This window comes from Microtus ochrogaster, linkage group LG8 (assembly GCF_000317375.1).
Source record: "Microtus ochrogaster isolate Prairie Vole_2 linkage group LG8, MicOch1.0, whole genome shotgun sequence".
NCBI classification, from domain to species: Eukaryota; Metazoa; Chordata; class Mammalia; order Rodentia; family Cricetidae; genus Microtus; species Microtus ochrogaster.
In genome coordinates, this window is record NC_022033.1 from 1,712,867 (window position 1) to 1,732,681 (window position 19,815).

Consider the following 19,815-nt stretch of genomic DNA (forward strand, 5'->3'; position numbering starts at 1 on the left):
AGGATGGCCAGAGCTACACGGAGAAAACCTGTCTTATAAAAACCAAAAAGAAAAAAAGAGAGAAAGAAAATAAATGAAATGAAACTATAACATCAAGGAAAATGATTCCAGCTTTGTTTGTTTGTTTTTGAGACATCCCCGGCTGTCATGGAACTCGCTTTGTAGACCAGGCTGGCTTCAAACTCAGATCTGTCTGCTTCTGCCTCCCGAGTCAATGGATTAAGGCATGTGCCACATGCCCAGCTACAGAAAATGATCATGATACAATTCCAAAAAAAAAAAAAGTCATTAATATCTCACACACAAGAAAACCTATTAAGATGTTGATAACCACTTGTCTTTGGCAGGTTACATCTGTCTGTTTTCTGCTTCCAGCGTTGCCATGTTCTGTATAGAACATTATTATAGCCAAAACGCCAACAGACTCCATATAGTGAATTCCCAGATTACCAGCTGACCCTGATTCGAGGGCAGTGACAGAACTCTTCTCTATAGAAAAGATACCAGAGCAGGTAGCAGGTGCTGGCCCTCCTGCCTGCAGTCCCATGGCCTATGACAAATAACGATTATGCTAGCCAATGAGAATATCCCATATAAAACCTTCCAGTAACTTCCTCTAATCAGAGAAGATCTATCTACCTACTAAACTACCCTGTTGTTTTCTGCATCCCAAGGCACAAGCACACTACTGGTCACACATGCACCAGAGAACAATAGTTCCCAGAGTGGCAGAATGGGCCCACTAGGAACTGGACCAGTGACTAGTCTCTGGGGTGACTAGTCTCTGGGGGCTCAGGCAAGGCTAAAGTGAAAACGCACCAGGGGTGTGTGACATGTGGTCGCGAGTGTTGTCACCTCCAAGACAACTTTCTGCATAATTGTAGGAGGAGGCCCAGATTTGACAAAGTAAGTAGCAACAACCTCTCAGTCCAGCCCTCTAGAGCATCACCACCATCCATAACCTAGGATTCAGGGTCCAGGCTCAGAGATCTACTAAGTCCAAGGGTGAGGATGGAGAGCTATGCAAGAGGGTTTACCAGCACCTGCCCTGTTCCCGCTACCCTGGAAGCCTCATGATCTCAGGGCCCCAAGAGGCAAGATACTGCTCAGAATCAGCAAACATTCACAGACTAACACTTCAAGAGGCTAACTCTTGGGGTCTGTCCAACCATTCCTGACACACTGCAACACAGGCATGGACTAAGCAGTGACTTTAGCAGTTCCTCCTCTCTTTGGGTTATTTCTCTCTCAACTAAGAACTGCAGCAAACGGCATAGTCCTACTTATTAGTCTGGTTCCACCTGCTGTTGAAAACTAGTGGAGCCCCATGTCTTGGCCAAGTAGTACACATACACGACTAGTGGTCTACACAACATGATATCCACCCTTGAGCCCCACGCAGTAAGAATCTATGCCAACCCTTCCTATGGTACCAGGGTTCTAGTCCATCATTAACATCATGAACACCTTTTTACCCACATCATTCCACATACTTGGGTTGCTCCTAACTCCAAGCACCTGTCCTGATCTGAGGACTCAATGCTGAGGAGAGAACTGAGCTCTTCTGCATTCCAGCGTTCATGATGGACTCCTTACCTGATAAGCTCATACGTCTCCCCCAGGAGCGGGTTAAAGGGTTTGCCGGTTCTCTCCCACTGGGAAGCCACTGCTGAGACTGCAAAGGCAGCTACAGACTGCAAACAATTCAAAGACGGATCAAAACAGATTCAGCCAAGACAGCAGCACATGAGTGCACTTCCCACGGGGTATCAGTCAGTCACAGGCACTCAGCCAGTCACTTCCACTCTGCTGACTTCTCAGGTTTCAACTCACAATGGTTTTTCATATTTATTTATTTATTCATTCAGTTGTTTATCGCAGTGATTTTTTTTTTTTTTTTTTTTTTTTTTTTTGGTTTTTCGAGACAGGGTTTCTCTGTGGCTTTGGAGCCTGTCCTGGAACTAGCTCTGTTGACCAGGCTGGTCTCGAACTCACAGAGATCTGCCTGCCTCTGCCTCCCGAGTGCTGGGATTAAAGGCATGTGCCACCACCGCCAGGCATCCGGCCTGTAGTTCTGCAGCTGCTGTAGCCCTACAGAAGGTGGTGTGATTTTGTTTTTTAAGATTACAGAACTTCTGGGGAAACACCACTGCCATGCATTACTTCCTCAAAGCCACAAAAAAAGGGAACAACTTGTTTTCTCCACCACAGGTTGCACACCCTGCAGATACTAAAGCAATACCCATGTGTCTGCCTCATACTCCAGTCCATACCCTTCCACATAGTTGAACATGCACATGCACAAGTAAATACTCACCACATAAACATATGCACACATGAGGCAGTAGCATGTGTATGTGTAATACCAGAGAAAAGCCAACTATGTGAGGCTGACAGCTAGGAGTTCTGGTCAGACATCTGGAGAGAATACAATTCTTCCAGATAGCTCACTAGCAGAATACCTTGGTCCCTACAACTATGGGGTCAGTCAGGCAAACAGCTATGGCATCGAGACTGTCCTCACAGTCATATGTAGTGCCCACCTGCATCCTCTCCAGGGTCTGGGGCTGGTTTGAGGCTTTGTGGATAAGGTACACATGCTCCATGTACTCCGTGATCCGTTGCAGGAAGCTCAGTGGCTCATTGAAGGCGATTGGCATTGTGATCTTGGATAGCTCCTAGAAGGATCCAGAAAGACATCTGCCTGGGTTTCTGGGGCTTCTGGGTATGCCTCAAATGCAAGTATCCCACTCTACTCTGAGTATTCTGAGGATCACTTCCCAGAGCCTCAAACTCCCATACAGACAAGATCTTAGACACCCGCTGTGGGCAAGCTTTCTGTTGTGAGCACCGGCTTCTACCTTACCCAACACGGAATGTCGTCCTGAATGGCAGCCATGGCAGCTCTCCATCTCCCAGATCTGCATCACATGAAGTGATTACAGGAGCTCTGAAAGAACCATCTTATCGGGGCTGGAGAGATGGCTCAGAGGTTAAGAGCACTGGCTGCTCTTCCAGAAGTCCTGAGTTCAATTCCCAGCAACCACATGGTGGCTCACAACCATCTGTAATGAGATCTGGCGCCCTGCTCTGGCGTGCAGGCATTCATCGAGGCAGAATGTTGTATACATAATAAATAAATCTTAAAAAAAAAATTATAAAAAAAAAAGAACCATCTTATCTTCCCTCACTCATTCCAGATGAGTCAGATGAGTGGTACCAGTCCCACTATTAAAACTTGCCCTTGCTGGGTGATGGCGACACACAACTTTAATTCTAGTACTCCTGAGCAGAGGCAGGCAGATCTCTGTAAGTTTGAGGCCAGCCTGGTCGGTCTACCAAACAAGTTTCAGGACAGTCAGGGTTACACAAAGAAACCCTGCCTCAAAACAAGACCAAAAAAACCTTGCCCTCAGCACCCATGGCCTTCCAGTGTGAAATGGAAGCCTTAGCTGGCAGTCAAGTCTTCTTACAATGTGACTTTGCTTCAAAGTTCAGAGTCTGCAAAAGTGACACAGGATTCTTTCCTCAAGCACCATGCGGAACAAGTGAGACAGCAGCTCCTGCCTCCCTAGAGCTCATGAACAGAGGACAAAGGTCTGAGGAGCTCTTCCTGAGCGGGGCTTCCGAAAGGCACTAACAAGAATGCTCCAGGAACAAGGACAGGCTCTGGATCTTAGGTGGATTTTTCAGGCTTTCTGTACTAGGAGTTAGAATGACCCCTCTGCTCTCACCAGCCCCAATCACTTAGTGCCAAGGCAAAGAGCTTGAAAGAGTACCCCGGGGGAGACAGAATGCTCAGCAAATTACCAGTGAGACAGCCTTCCTAGCCAGGTCCTGAAACAGCATTCGGGGAGTGGGGAGGGCTTGTTAACAGTGCTGATCTAGGGGGACCCCACTGACAACCCAGAGTCAGTCAGGCTCCGCACAGAGGCTACGTGCCATGCTGAGAGACATTCAGATATCTGGGAATATGGGAGCTGGACAGGGCACTAAGGCAAGAGTTACAAGTCAGGTGCCTTCTGGCATAAGAAGTGACCAAAACCACACAAGGAAGTTGCGTAAGATCAGCAGGAAGGACAAGAAGCTTCTGACTATACCCACCATATCAACAACTACAAGAGAGAGCTAAGGGAAGAAACTCTGAGTCAGTCACCAGAAAAGCAGAAAGGCAAGAAAACACAGGCTTTATATGCCTTCTGTGATTACATACCTGTAAAGCAAAGCTGAGCCCACGGCCCAGTGTAAGAGGTCAGAGAGGTCAGCATTGGGCAGGAAGAAACACAGACGGCCCCCAGCAGGAGAGAGGCTATCTGGGCTCACAAGTACCTGCATGCACACTGCTTCTCTGCTCTAAACCCTCTCCACCTCTACACCCACAGGCCAGGCCCCACGCCTGTTGGTGGGTACAGTAGCACAGCATACAAAGTGGACACTCAGCTACAGCTAGCAAAATGCTAACTCATTTCTACTTTGATCCAGCAACCCCACGTCTGGGCACCAATCTCAGCCTAAGCAAACATACATGCAGGGCTAGCCCCTGTAACCTGCTTTGGTCAGCCAAAAGCCAAAAATGGTCTAATGTCCAAAACAGGGCACCATCCCACTGAACTGAAAGACAACTAAGAAAGGGGCATGAAGTAGTTACAATATGACTTTGAGATTGGTGGCTGATGAGAACAGGGATAAAGAAAAGCCTACTGCCTCTCTGAAGGCATGGGAGAAGACTTATACACAGTCAGGGTGTGGGGCATGGGGTAACAGCTATTTGTGGGGAGGGACAAGGACAGGAAGCTAAGCTTCCTAGAACACACTGCCAAGCTCTGGATGTGGTCTTAGTAGCCCAAGGCTTCAGTAATTAACTGTGAAGAATTAAGTGGATGACATTTAACCCATCTATGGTGCTGAATATGGTGCCAGTCCTCTGAGGAGTCATTAGGATTAGGTTAAGTCATAACCTCCATGGTTGACTATGGTAGCTAACTAAGAACAGGGCAAGGGGGCTGGTGAGATGATTTAGCATGCATATTATAAAAGAGAATTGATTCCTGAAGCTGTCCTCTGACCTCCATATGCACATGTGTGCATATAAATAAATAAATAAATATAATTAATAATAATAATAATAAAAGAACAGAGCAAGCGTTAGGGAAACAGCTCTGTGGTAGAACGCATCTTAGGTTCTGGATCCAATCCCTAGCACTTGTAAGCAAACAATCAGGAAGAGAGAGACCAACACACAACTGTGCATGTCCCTTCCCTGCTCCCCCTATACAACATCCTACGTTACCACAGGACTCTGTCAGCATCGAAGGCATCGCCAGATGCATGCATGCCCTTAGCCTCTTTCCTTCTTTTAAAAGCATGATTTCTCTGTATAATAGCCCTGGTTGTCCTGCCACTCTGTAGACCAGGCTGGCCTCTAACTCACAGAGATCCACCTGCTTCTGCCTCTCGAGCGCTGGGATTAAAGGTGTGAGCCATCATGTTCCTGCAAGCCAATCTTTCCTCTACAGTTCACCCATCTATGGTATTGTACAGGCAACAGAAAGCAGACTAACACATATTTAATGAATTTGACTTTGGACCTGTATTTTGAAAAAAATTATAAAAGGAATCTATAAAAATCAAAATGAAACAGATGAGACTGCACGATACTCCCAGACCCATGCACAATCACTCGTGGGGAAAAAAAAACCAGGAAAATTTTGCAATAGGAATACACAATCAAGCAATTAAGGTAAGGTCAACATTCCTAGTAAGATATATGGACACTGCAATTCTGAGTGAGCACAGACAAGAGCTCCTGCCCAGAAGAGAGTCTAATTACTCCTTCTTCCGGTTCCCAGTGCCACCCCCATACCAATCTATCTACCCTCAATCATCCTAAAGTTATTTAAAATAAAAGGTTGGAAGAAAGAAGTTTTCTCTGGGAAGAAAGTATAGAAATAATGAACAACAACAAAAACTGGCATTAAAGGAATGCAGGTAGACGCATCTGAAATCTGGCAATGTGTACTTCTGACTCTGACTTGGAGCATCTTGTTGCTAAGTGCTGGGTTATGCATGAAATGTGCCAGAGATCATATGGGCACACTAGCTCCTAACAGAGATCATATGGGCACACTAGCTCCTAACAGAGATCATATGGGCACACTAGCTCCTAACAGAGATCATATGGGCACACTAGCTCCTAACAGTCAAAGAAGACCATATGCAAAGTTAATGGCCACTAGATAGTTCCCAACACAAAGCTTCAGGACTTGACATAAGCTACCTGGAGCCTAATGTGTAGCAAGGCCCCCCTGGTCTCATGCAGAAGGCGTTCAGACCATAAGCAAAGACCACGTCTCAGAACATAGGGAAAAGGCCTTATGGGACGTCTCCAGCTACCTGCTGAACTGTAAACCACCGTTCTGCTGTTTCCCTTCCCCTTATCACTTGCTGCTTTCCTGCCCTGCTACAGGATGATAAATATACAGCATACACTCCCTTAGAAACCAACAGTGCAAACCTCATGGGAATTAAGGCCTAAGCTCCATGCTTCAAACGAGTTATCTGCACTCACCAAACCAATGCACTTTTTCAGGATACTCCACACGCTGAAATCACTTCTGGTGAACATGGGGGCAGGAAGGGCTGTCCTGTGAGTAATTTGAGAGTAACAAACATTTATTAACCAATGGAGTATGTATGGGGGGGGGGATTTCTCACAGGACCTTCTCAAGACCATCACCTTAGCTTGAGACCTAAATTATCAGTGTCTCTGAACAATGGGACAACAGGGAGAAGCTAGATCACAGCTGAAACCCTACAGGGTGTCTGTACCTCTGTTTTTGAGTCCTGATAATGGTCACTGGTTATGGCAACCTTGGAGTCTTGACCTGGCTCTGCAGTGACCAGGCTATTGTTTTCCTTCCGTGAGCTGGAGACAAGGCTGACAGTGAGAACAGAATCCCTCTACTTACATCCCGACTGACTGTCTACTTTAGGGTCTTCTACGCAACCCCAGGACGGTGCACAGAGTTGAGAATAAAGAGTGAAATGAGTTAAGGAATTAGCTACCCACCCCTCTGACACAGGCACTCCTTCTCAAGCTATCCTCCACCCAACCAGACCCCAGCAGTGACCTCAGCCTCAACCCCTGCTCTGGTTACCTGGGACAGACTATAGCTCCCCCCAGAAACTCTCCATGGCAAGAAGCCTCAGCAGACATCTGACTGCCTTGTGGGAAGGAATGTGGCCCATCACAGGAATATGAAGACGGCATCATAGAAGAAGCCCTCAGATACACATGACTACTCTGAACCCTTAGAGGCAGCTCTAGTTTTTATTGTGGAATTCCCAGTGACATTTCACTGAAATTGATCAGGAGAACAGACTGATCCATCCTGGGATAGCAATAGCTGGAGTCTGCCTGGTAAACCTCAGAAAGGGCTCATGTGGGTAACTAAGTTGAGACAAGAGGGAGAAAGGAAGTTCTGAGACAGAACAGGAAAGGAAAGAAGTCTAATGTTTACCGAGCCGTATGCACCAGGGCTGCCAAAAATAGCTGGAATGCTGTGCACACCGCAGACTGTGAGGGCCACAAGAGATGGAAAATATGGTTCTGTAGAGGATCAGGGTTTGGTCCCAGGGATACAACCTGTGCAGGTTAGTTTTGTCAGCTTGACAGAACTAGGATTACCTGGGAAGAGGAACTTTCACTAAGAAAATACCTCTATCAGACTGACTATTAGCAAGTCTATACAGGGCACTTTCTTGATTAAGGATAGATGTGGGAGGGTCGAGCCCACAGAGAGCAGTGCCACTCCTCAGATGGTCCTGGGTTGCATAAGAAAGCAAACTGAGCAAGCCTGGGAACAGCACAGTAAGTAGCATTCCTCCATGGTCTCCGCTTCAGTTCCTGCCTCGGATACCCTGATAATGGTCTGTAACCTCTTACCCAAACAAATCCTTTCAGCCCTGACTGTGATAAGTACCACTGTGCTAAGCAGGAAGAATAAGGGGAAAGTGACACACGTGATACACAGTGGACGTGAGAGAATCTGAAGAGCCATGTTTAGATCATCGTGACAAGAGAATGAGGCAGTGGTCCTAAGCTCAGTGTGGCTTGACACCAGGTGATGTACATTTAGGAGAGAGACGGTGAGGTACAGAGTGAACATAAGCGCCTTAGTCAGGCCCCCACAACCCATCCAATGTGCTCCTGCACCCACTAAGCACATGAGCATAGGACAAGAGAAGGAAGGGTGAGGGAACATGCCCTGAAGGTAAATGGGCCCATGTATAAGGTCAGTCATGAGGCTGGACGGTCCCCTGAGGCCCCAAACACCTTCTAATATATATATGTGTAAGGAAGCCTATGTCCCATGGATTATCCTGACAGACTGAGAACATTCCATGATGACCACTGTCATAGTCTACATACACAAATGAACCTGATGGGGAAAAATAGAATGTGGTATCGCTGCAGCAATGAATCAAACCCCTTCCGTTCCTTCAGGGTCAGTGAGATACAGAAGGGACAAGAGAACCCTTGCTATCCCCATTAGCCCAGCAGCTAAGTATATCTCAGTAAAACACAAAAGGGACAACGGGATTAACCTGGTGTCTGTGGAAGGACAGGTTGGTTTGTGGTGGGTGAGGTCTGTCCCAGAGGCCCTAAACCATTCTGGGACAGAACTATCACTTTATGGAGGGGGAGTCATGGGTCAAACACTGCCCTCCACTGGTCTCCATGCCCCCAGCAGACAGGCATCATCAAGTCTCATGGGACTTTGGTGGCGAGGCTGCTTGGAAGAGTCATACTGGAACTGGGGGTGAGCCAGCTCAATTCATGAGACCTAAGAGGACACCTGATAGCACATATGTGGGTGATCTTAGATATACTTTGGAAAGTTCTGAAACAGTGTGTGTAAGACAGTCTACCTGTGTTTCTGAATTCCATTCTCTTGTGGTCTCTCCCCACTTTTGCTGGTATCCAGATCAATCATTCTACTGATTTTATTTGCCTCTGAAAACTCCCCTGTAGAGTTATCAGAATCAAAGCCTGCAAGAAATAAGCAAAACAATCATCTTTACTGGATTTGGGAGATACAGAAGCCTACTTCAAGATTATATAAACTGAAGCCTAAAAGATCTGCAAACCTTTTATCTGGTTTTATGAGACAGGGCCCATGTAACCCTGTCCAGCCCAGAACTCTTTTGTTTGTTTGTTTGTTTGTTTGTTTGTTTGAGACAGGGTTTCTTTGTGTAGCCTTGGCTGTTCTAGAACTCACTTTGTAGAAAAGGTTGTCCTGAACTAGGAGATCGGCCTGCTTCTGCCTCCTGTATGCTGGGATTAAAAGGTGTGCACCACCACCAACTAGCTGGCCTGAAACTCTTTATACAGACCAGTTTGGTCCCAAACTCACAGTGATCCACCTGTCTCTGCTTCCTGAGTGCTGGGATCATGTGCCACCATCCCGGTCTGATGATTGTCAAGTGGTACATCTAGAATAATTATCTTTGTTTCCACCTCAGTGTCAGGACATGCAGGACTGCTGTGTGGGAGCAGCACCTCCACTGTCCATCGTGGTCTGCTGGGATGGTGGGGATCATCTGAACATTAATAAGGTTGAAGCCATCTTTGGGGAATATCAAGACAAACTTAACCAAAATCTCAGGGGTGTTTGGAGTAGTAGATGCTACACTGAGTCCCTGGGTGAGAAGGAACTTCTAGGGGACCTGTGGGCAAGGAGACATCTGAGGTGGTCTCTCCGTGGCAGGCATGGCCTCCCAGGTATGGCTGGAGGCCTGCCTGGGGACTCCTCCTCTGAGGACCACAGATGCTGTTCCACAGCAAGCTCCACTTGCCGGCACACACCAAAGGGGAGCAGAACCAGTGAGTTCCAACCATGGCATACTGAAACGATTCCACTGAGCTCTGGAAATGGGAAGGAGCTCAGTGTCCCCTCTGGGGACCAGGAAGTCCACCAGTGCTATCGGCCAGGAATGGGCCTGGGCAGGGAATGACTACCCATACCCAGATGCTCTAGTATGGAGGTTCTAACAAGCAGGGGGTAGGGAGGAAAACTCTGGTGGGGCTGTTACTGGGGAGCCACTGCAATACTTCAAAGCTGCTGCTGTTTGTGTACCTAAGGCCAAGGACAAGAAATGGAACAGATAAGCCTTGAAGTCCCGTTCCATGGGCAGTGAGAAGTCCTTCACAGAAAACAAAACACATTCTGAATATGGACCTCAAGGGACAGCAAAGTCGGTAACTGAAATGTTAAGGAATGGACAGCTGTGACCGAAGAGTCTACAGACCCCTGGGGGACCCAGTTCTGCCAGCACCAAGAGGAAGAGGCAGTTCTCCTCTGCCCCACCACCAACTACTACCCAGGCACAATGGTGCAGACCTCCACTTACAATCACCACTTGAGATTGCTACTGTGAGGGCGGGGAAGTTATTTGTGTCAGAGTATGTGTGCTGTGTGTGCCTGTGTGCACAGGTACAGATACAGTTAGGACAGACGAGGGTATCACATGGCTTCCTCTATTACTTTCATTTGGTCTTCTGGGACAGGGTCTCTCACAGAGCATGAAACTCAACATTTTCCAGCTAGACTGGCAGATCAGCAAGCTCCAGAAATCTTAGCATTTCTGTGTGGGCCCCTCTCCAGAATTGGGGTTACAGGCATAGATAACCAAGCCATGCCTGGCCCCCCCCCCCCTTTTTTTGAGAGTCTCGGCATATAACTTTGGTGGTTCAGCTGGCCTCGAACTCACAGAGATCCATCTGCCTCTGCCTTCCGAGTGCCGGGATTAAAGGCATACGCTACCACTGCCAGGCCTTATATTTTTGCCCACATGTATGTGACTCACATGCATACATACAGGCAAAATAGACATGCAAGTAAAATAACTATATTCAGGGAGGTTCTTCCAAAGAGTCCAGCCCCCACTGCTCTTTAATCTGTCTCTTAAGATCCAGTCAAGGTTGCTCTCATGAGAGAAGACATCTTTGTCTCTCTAAAAAGCTAATGTCAGGTCTCATCTAACAGACCCCCTGGCCTTGCTGTGCTGAGCCAGGCCAAATCCCACACTGCAGATCCCAGATCCCACACAAGATGTGGGCTCTCATAGCTGCTCACCTGTGACGGCATCAAAGAACTCTTCCTCCCCGTTCATCCTTCAGTGACCAGGTATCACTGTTTTGGGATTTGGTCCTCCTACTGGATCATATCTGATCTATATTTATGTAGAAGCTGTGTGGATACTGGAAATCTGAGGAAGAAATATTTCAGAATGAATTCAGTTACTACAAAGTCTATGTTTTGCAAACATTTATTTCGACTTTTTGGGTTTTGTTTGTTTAAGACAGGGTCTCTGGCTGGCCTTGAACTTGTCATATAGACCAAAACTAACCTAGAATCCAAAGATCCTCCCGTCTCTGCCTCAAGGGCTAGGATTAAAGGTATGTACCACCATGCTCAGCTAAACAATTATTCTTGAAATTGATCCAACTGATCTCCATAAGGGCCAGGTGTATTGGCACAGTCTTTAATCCCAGCACTCCCCAGGAAGAAGCAGTAGACTTCTGTGAGTTCAAGGCCCACCTGGTCTACAAAGGGAGTTCTAGATCAGCCAAGATTACACCATGAGAGCCTTTCTCCAAAAAAAAAAAAAAAAAGAGATCTCATGTCTAAGGGAAAAAAATATGAATTATAACAAATATACTCTTTAAGCATCAAGAATGAAAGGATGAATGCCTAATAAAAAGATGAAAAAGAAAGCTGGCCTTGTGGCACACACTTATAATCCTAGAGCAAACTGAGCAGGAGGATTAAAAGTTCAAGGCCTATGACCAATCAGAAGGCTCGGTACTGATATGGTGGAAAAACTAACTCCAGCCAGTTTCCTCTGACCTTGCACATCCCTACCTGCCCCGGCCCATACACAATATATAAATAAACAAGTAAAACACAAAATAAAAAGTAATTTAAAAAGAGGTCAAAGGCTAGGACCAAGGAGACTGCAGAGTGGTTACCACACAGCAAGCATACTGGAGCCCAGAAGCCCAGCTCCACATGTGTAAATGGCAAGGCCTGCTGCCTGCAACTGCAGCTTCGAAGGTGGGGACCTGGAACAAACTGACAAGCAAGTTCCAGGTTTGATTCAGGGTCCTAAGGTGGAAGAGCAACTGAGGAATATTCCAGACATCAGTTTCTAGAGTCCACATTCATGCACACACATACACACACTTAAAAATAGAAAAAGTGGGGGGCTGGAGAGATGGCTCAGTGGTTAAGAGCACTGATTGTTCTTCCAGAGGACTTGGGTTCAATTCCCAGCACCCACATGGCAGCTCACAACTGTCTGAAGATCTAGTTCCAGGGGATCTGACACCTTCATACCAATGCACATAAAATAAAGTTAAATTGACCATAAAAATGTTTAAAAAAAAATAGAAAAAGTGAGACCCACCCACCTCCAAATAAAAGTTCAAGGCTACCCTGAGCAATTAAGTGAGACTTCTGTCTCAGGATAGAAAGTGAGAAGGCCTTTGAGAGAGCTCAGCAGGTAGAATACCTGCTACCAGGCCTACGCTGAACTTAATTCCTGGAACCCAAATAGGAAAGAGAGAGAAACAACTCCCCCCAAGTTGTCTTCTGAGATCTCCACACAAATGCCATAGCACTCACCCATATACAAAATGTTAAAAAAAAAAAAAAAAAAAAAAGAGGGTAGTAGAGTACTTGCCTAATGTGCAGGGTCCTAGGTTTGGTCTTCAGTAGTGTAAAAAGGATTTTTTTCTAATAACAATCAATGACTAATACACAAACAACTAGCTGATAATTAATTTTAAGCTTTATACGTGTGTGTGTGTGTGTGTTTTAAAAGGTTTATTTATTATATATAGTGTTCTGCCTGTGTGTATGCCTGCAGGCCAGAAGAGGGCACCAGATCTCATTACAGATGGTTGTGAGCCACCATGTGGTTGCTGGAAATTGAACTCAGGACCTTTGGAAGAGCAGGCAATGCTCTTAACCTCTGAGCCATCTCTCCAGCCCCTATTTTCAGTTATATTTTAAAGCTGGGCAGTAGTGGCACATGCCTTTGATCCCAGGCAGATCTCTGTAAGTTGAAGGCCAGTCTGGTCTACAAAGCAAGTTCCAGGACAGCCAGAGAAACCCTGTCTCAAAAGAAACTATATATCTATATGGTTCAAATATATATATAAATATAGTTCAAATATATATAGAAACTATAGATATACACACATATATGCATATATTTCATATATATATAGCTTATAATATACAATTTATATACTATATAAAACATAATGTTATTTTTATATAATTATAAATGTTTACAGTTGTTCAGGAAAATGACAAAATATTAATTTAGGAAAACATGTGGGCAGTTAGAGCAGTTTCAACAAAGCTACAACAACATTCAAAGGTGGGGCTCCACACCTCGGGAGGCTCCGCGGTGAGTTCTGAAGATTGTCAAAATATTAGCTTCTCATCTACTTCAAGCCAACTGTTCCGTTCTTTGTGGTGCTGGAGACAGAAACCAGGGCCTCACACGCTTAGGTGAATATTCCACTATGAGTTACATCTCTAGCCGCAACACTAATTTCCCAAGCCAGAATTAAGACAACTATATAACTTAGTTCTATTACATAAACAAAAGAAGCTTCCATTTTCTCAAAATTATTTTAGCTTACCTATTTTAGAACTCCCATGTAATAATTTCTCCTGTCAGGAAGAACTGTTTTGTTTTGAGACAGACTTTCTCTATGCAGCCCTGGATGGCCTCAAATTTACAGAGATTCACCAGCCTTTGCCTCTGGAATGCTGAGATTAAGTCTGTCACCACAGCCAGCCCGAGAACAGCATTGTAAAACAGTGAAGAAAAAATTCAACCCGTAGCCAGGCTTGCACGCCCGCACGCCCGCACACGTGCACGCACGCACACATTTAATCTCAGCACTCTGGGGCAGAGGCAAATCCATCTCCATAAAGTTCAAGGCCAGTAGGGTTACTCGATGACTACACAACAACAACAAAAACCTTCAAACTGTTTCAAAAGGGTTAAATTTTTTTTCTGAACATAAGTAGAGCGCTACATGTAACTTTCCAAGTCTCTGCCTGTGAAGCCTGACTGACAAGGAAAGTCCAAGTAAGAAGTAAGTCCTCTGCCCTTGGGGCGGCCCACACAGTCCTAGAGACAACACCCACCCATTTCTGAAGCTTTGCATAATTATAGGCAGCTAAGCTCCTAATCACCAACCAGCAGGCGTTCAGCACCCCCACACACAACGCTTTGGGTACTTCCCTTTTCTTCGCTCCCTTCCCAACAAGAGACACCTGTGAAGCAACACAAGGAGCAGCCATAGTCCGTGCACGGCTCTGTCCCTGGTAAAGCAGGGAGGTGTGGTTGTACCTAATGTTTAACAGTGCAGAGCCAGCCATCAACCGCCTACAGATGCAGGAGGAAGGTAAATTATCTGGAGGAGAACAGCTAAAGCCAGGGTGGGCACCATTCTGTCCATTCTGTCCTGCAGGTGGTAAGACAGCCAAATAGGCAGGGATGTGCTGTGTCTGTCCCTCCAAGACTGGGCTGGGAACAAATAAATGATCAATGTCATTCTGGAGGGCATCGGTTCCCAGTGACAGGCACATTCGCCCTTGAGAAACTAAACTCTCTCCTCCTTTGCCCTCGCACAGACTACCTGCTATAGCAGTGATGCAGCAGTAACGACCTCACCAGACCCGGGTACCTTTTACTGCATTTTCCGACATCCAAAATTGAGAGCCAGTGCATTTCTGTCTGCTATAAACAGCCTGCTCTGCAGTATCGCTATAGCAGCACAGATGAGACAAACTACAAACAACAGCCTTACCAAACACACTGATGCCTAAGTTCCTAAAGACACTACGAAGAGGTGACTGGTTACCTGAAGCCAATGAATCATTTTGAAAACAAGGAAAGAGGAGCTAAGGATGTGCCTCGCCTGATAAAGTGTGCATCTAGCATGCTGGAAGCCCTGGGCTTGATCCCCAGTACCATGTGAACCCTAACCCTGTAATCTCAGCATTCCAGAGATGAAGGATCAAAAATTCAAGACTGTCCTCAGTTCCCAGCCCAGGATCCATGAGACCCTGTCTCAAAACAAACAAAAAGAGTAAAACTGCTTCTTAGCCCTTGGCTGAGATCAAATGTGGCCATCAAAGCAGTAACACAAAGTCTGTGTATTCAGGGGGAAAAACACATGGCCAACTAAAGCCATCCTGCTGAGAAAATCTTGCCAAAATGCAGCCCAGCATCTGGCTTCATCTACCAACTTAAGGAAGTGCTCAGAAAAGGATTGTGCTAGACACTGTGGGAGCCCAAACAGCAACACTCAGACTCTGAACCCTTCCAGGCCAGAGACAGTTTCTCCAGTAAACAAGTCACAGGGAAGAAAGAGACAGTGGTAGAGGACAGACGTTATCCCCATTGAGCAGTGATTCCATGGCAGTACGTGGCATATACAAAGGAAGGCATGAGCTAACACACATGCTCAACTATATAAGGCTATATTCTCATCTCAACCTTATACCTCAGATACATACATTTTATTACATATAAATCATTCACTTCAAAAGCCACCTTGAAGCCTGGTGTGGTAGCATATAACCATAACCGCAAAAGTCCCAAGGTGCAAGCAGGAAGATTAGAAAATCAAGGTTATTTGACCTATAAAAAAAAAGCAAGTCAGAGGCCAGCCTCAGTTACATTGATACATGTCTCAAAAACCACAAACAAGTAAAAAGCTACTTTGAGAGGCTACGGTATAGTTCAGTTGGTAGAGTGATGGCCTAGCATTTCTAAAACCTGAGCCCAATCCTTAGTACCCAAGGGGAAAGCTACTCTAAAAAGAGACAAATGAGCAGAGCAGCCGTAGAGCACTTGGGAGGCAGCGGCAGGTGCATCTCTTAGACCAGGAGAGTCTAGGCTACCCAAAGAAACTCTCTCTTGAAAAACAAAAAGCAGAAAAACAACAAAAGAAAAAGACACAAATGCTGGCAGGCAGTGGTGGAGCACAGTTTGAGACTGGTCTACGGGATCAAGTTAGTTCTAGTACAACCAAGGACACAGAAAAACCCTGTCTCAGAAAGAGATTTAAAAAAAAAAAAAAAAGCGGGGAAAAAGAAAGAAGAGAGACACAAATGGAAATGGGCCAGATAGTGGGGATGCCTTTAAGCCTTGAATTCAAGCATTTGGGAAGCAAAGGCAGGCATCTCTGGGAGTTGGAGCTAGCTTAGTTTACAGAGCAAATTCTAGGACAGCTAGGACTACAGAGCTGTAGCTAGGACTACTCAAAAAAACAAAACATCAGGGGCTGGAGAGATGGCTCAGTGGTTAAGAGCATTGCCTGCTCTTCAAAGGTCCTGAGTTCAATTCCCAGCAACCACATGGTGGCTCACAACCATCTGTAATGAGGTCTGGTGCCCTCTTCTGGCCTTCAGGCATACAGACAGAATATTGTATACATAGTAAATAAATAAATATAAAAACAAACAAACAAAAAAAAAACCATCAAAAGAGACACTGATGGGGCCTGGAGAGATGGCTCCGAGGTTAACGGCACTTATTGCTCTTGCAGAAGACCAGGGTTCAGATCTTGGCACTCACATGGTAGCTCTTAACTGTCTATAACTTCACTTCCAGGAGGCCCAATCTTCTTTTGACCTCTGTAAGCTCCTGCATGCATGCAGTGCACATATATACACTCAAGAACATACACATAAAGTAATTTTTTAATAAAAAAGATACTAATATCAATCATGCCTGAAGCCAAATCAAACAAGGTTGTACAGAGATCAGGATCACTGGACATGAGGATCAGTGCATGTGAGGAGTCATGGCCTGGAAGGTGGCTGTCAGGGCTGGACAGAGGTCCCCGAGAGTACATGGGTACTCTCCTGCTGTATGTGTAAAAGATGCTGCGGGCCGCCAATCTAAAGCAAATTACAGAAAATCATTGTAACAAGGGCATAAAACGTGAGGTCAGACACAAGCTTGCTGGCTACTGAGACACTGTGGTCCCTTTAGCCTATGTCCCTGCCACATGCACCTTGGTGTCCAACTACAATCAAGAACCCATCTTGGACCAGGTGGGGCATATGCCTTTAATCCTAGCCCTCGGAGGCGAGGTAGGCGGTTCTCTGTGAGTTCAAGACCAGCCCGGTCTGTGGAGTGAGTTCCAGGATGGACAGGGCTACAAACAGAAACCTCATCTCAAAAAAACAAAACAACAAAGAACCCAACCTGGAAAGTCTTTTAACAAGACTCCAAAGGTCAAGGACGCAGTCTTCCCACGCATCCTCAGGAAGTCTCAAGTTAACTCCCGGCATGGGTGCAGATCGCCCTGAGGAGACAGAGGTGCTCCAGGGCCTGAGAAGACAGCTGTGCTGCTGTCAGGCCAAACCTGGTGCCAGACAACAGCTACCAGAAGCGGGGCTTCAGAGATGGCCACGCAGTGCTCCCAGGGAATTCTCCCGATGGACCTCTACAGCTAAATGGAGATCCACAGGAAGACGAGGCTGTGAACCACAAGGCACCCAGGTGCCCAGCAGTCCAGATGCTTGCAGGGTGGAAAAGCATTGCCCTGGTTGGTCCTCAGACCTTCTGCAAGTCTGCCCCATCTCCAGGGTCTGAACCAGAACATGGGTCTACACATCTGTAACCTGCAGGCTCTGTGTTTTATCAGTTTAGCAGAACACCCCGAGAGAATACAAAGCTGTATTTGGGAACTGAGCCTCTTCTGTTAAAGGAAACTAAGTCTGGCTTTCTGAATAGAACACACCACTGTGGAGAGTCAGAGTGCTGCAGACGCAGAGACAAACTATCTTGGATTACTGTTCTTCCCCTTAATTGCCACTCACTGCTCACCTTATTGTTTGACCTAACACCTCTTTAACTATCAGGCAAATGTCTGGAATGTGTTTTCAGCAGACTGCTGGCTTCTACCAACCAAAAGCTAAGAGCATCATCGGACAGCAACACCGCACCTACAACCTACAGCAGAAAAGTCCAAGAGGGCTGTGGGTTATTTTGTTTTCTATTTATGTGTTCCTATGTGTATGTAGGGAAGAGAGGGTATGTGTGCCAGAGGCACATGGAGAGATCAGAGGACAACTTGTGGAGCTGTTTCTTGTTTCCAACATGTGGGATGGAACCCAGGTCAGCAGGCTTGACAACAAGAGCTCTTTCTTACCCACTGAGCAACTCACTGGCCCACGAGCTGTGTTTTGTGTGTTGTCACAGCACTCTGCCAAAGCTGAGCTCACACATAAAGCAGATGGAAAGGTAGACCTTACTGCCTGGGCAACGGGCCTACAGGTTCTACTCTCAGAACCAACCCACCAGGACTGCTTCAGGAAGGCCTCAGTGCTGTCTGGTCAGGTATTTCACTCTCTCTGAGGAAGTTAGCTCCAGCTGGGCATCATTTTGGCCTTCCGCCTTCTCCACAAATAACCCCAGGCTGGGGGCAGGGCTCTTCCTCCATCTGGTACCCAAGCACTCATCACTGTAGACCCTCCCCAACCTGGGACACCAGACAATTCTGCTACCCATTAAGTGCCCTGTTTCAAAAAGAGCTCCTACCAGGCTCTCTTGAAGGTACCCTCTCTTTGCTGTCTTCCATCTTACGAGGACCTGACCCAATCAGGCCCCAAATGCCCCACCACCTCCACGAATTCTCCTACTTTACTCTTACAATGTATCTTAAGTTATTTACAAAAATAGATCTAGAGCTGGATATGCTGGCCATACATACTATCCCAGAACACAGGAGACTGAGGAGAGAGGATCTGGAGTTCCGGGGCAGCCTCGTCTACACATTGAGACCTTTTTTCAAACAAATAGGAAAAAAGGAAAGGGAGGGAAGGGGAGATCTAGATGTTTGGACAGTGAGAACAACCAGGGGGATATCACTGGTAACTTGCTGGAAAATCTAATCAGGGGAAACCTCTGCTGCTAAAAACAGGTGGGGCAAGCTAGATAGGAATCTCTACAAAGCACTGCATGCATGAGTGCAAACATGCTAAAGCCACTTTTTCTCACATACCTGTAATCTCAGCATATGAGAGGTGGAGGCGGTAGGAGGATGGAGAATTCAAGGCCAGCCTGGGCACAGGAGACCCTATCTGAAAAAAAATATTTGTGAAACAACACAGGCTGCAGGAACTCTCTCACTAGTTTCTGCAGGAGAATGTTAGTCTCCAACACCCAACCCTGCGTGACAGTCAGGAAGCTTACAGATGTTACTGAAGGACTCCCCCTGTCCTAAGAGACCACACAGCAGGATCACAGAGCAGGAGTCCTCAAACAGTGAGAAGTCTCACAAGTGCCTAAGCTGAGGCCCAATGTACCATTCCAGTCTCTCTCAAGGGTAGGTAAGGACACAGGAGTCTAGAGAAATGTAAGAGATACCCCAAAGAGAAAGAGTAGCCATGAGCACCGTGCTCCTGATAGCACCTCTCATCCCAAGACCCCCACAGCCACAGCATTTCCTGTCAAAGCTGACGGATAAACTCGGGCAATGGGCAAAACATAACAGAACTCATGAGGCCAAGTCAGGACACCAACACATCCTCAAAGTCAAGCCTTCCTCAACATGGAGTCAGTGACCCAGCACGAACTATCTGTCTGTATCCCCTAGATACACGACATGAAAGAAGAGTCACTCAGGAGCACTGTGAAGAGAACACATTTCTGCGATGGCCAAAATTGCTCTGCAGGAATTCAAGGCAACTTCCTGGACTGAGGTGG

At 46.3% G+C, this 19,815-nt stretch overlaps 1 protein-coding gene across 2 annotated transcripts in view; it reads right to left on the minus strand.

Annotated features, from left to right (window-relative positions):
- The window catches only part of Osbpl2 (oxysterol binding protein like 2), a 46,926-nt gene that overhangs the window by 17,323 nt on the left and 9,788 nt on the right, over nt 1-19,815 (minus strand). The window contains exons 3-7 of one of the 2 annotated variants that reach the window (XM_005362751.3): nt 11,139-11,271; nt 8,932-9,052; nt 6,569-6,644; nt 2,544-2,678; nt 1,597-1,694 (exon numbers count right to left, since the gene is read on the minus strand). In XM_005362751.3, coding sequence (XP_005362808.1) covers nt 1,597-1,694; nt 2,544-2,678; nt 6,569-6,644; nt 8,932-9,052; nt 11,139-11,175 — 467 coding nt within the window. In that variant the 5' untranslated portion in view covers nt 11,176-11,271. The remainder of the gene's footprint in view (nt 1-1,596; nt 1,695-2,543; nt 2,679-6,568; nt 6,645-8,931; nt 9,053-11,138; nt 11,272-19,815) is intronic. The other variant, XM_026787132.1, reaches the window with a different exon arrangement.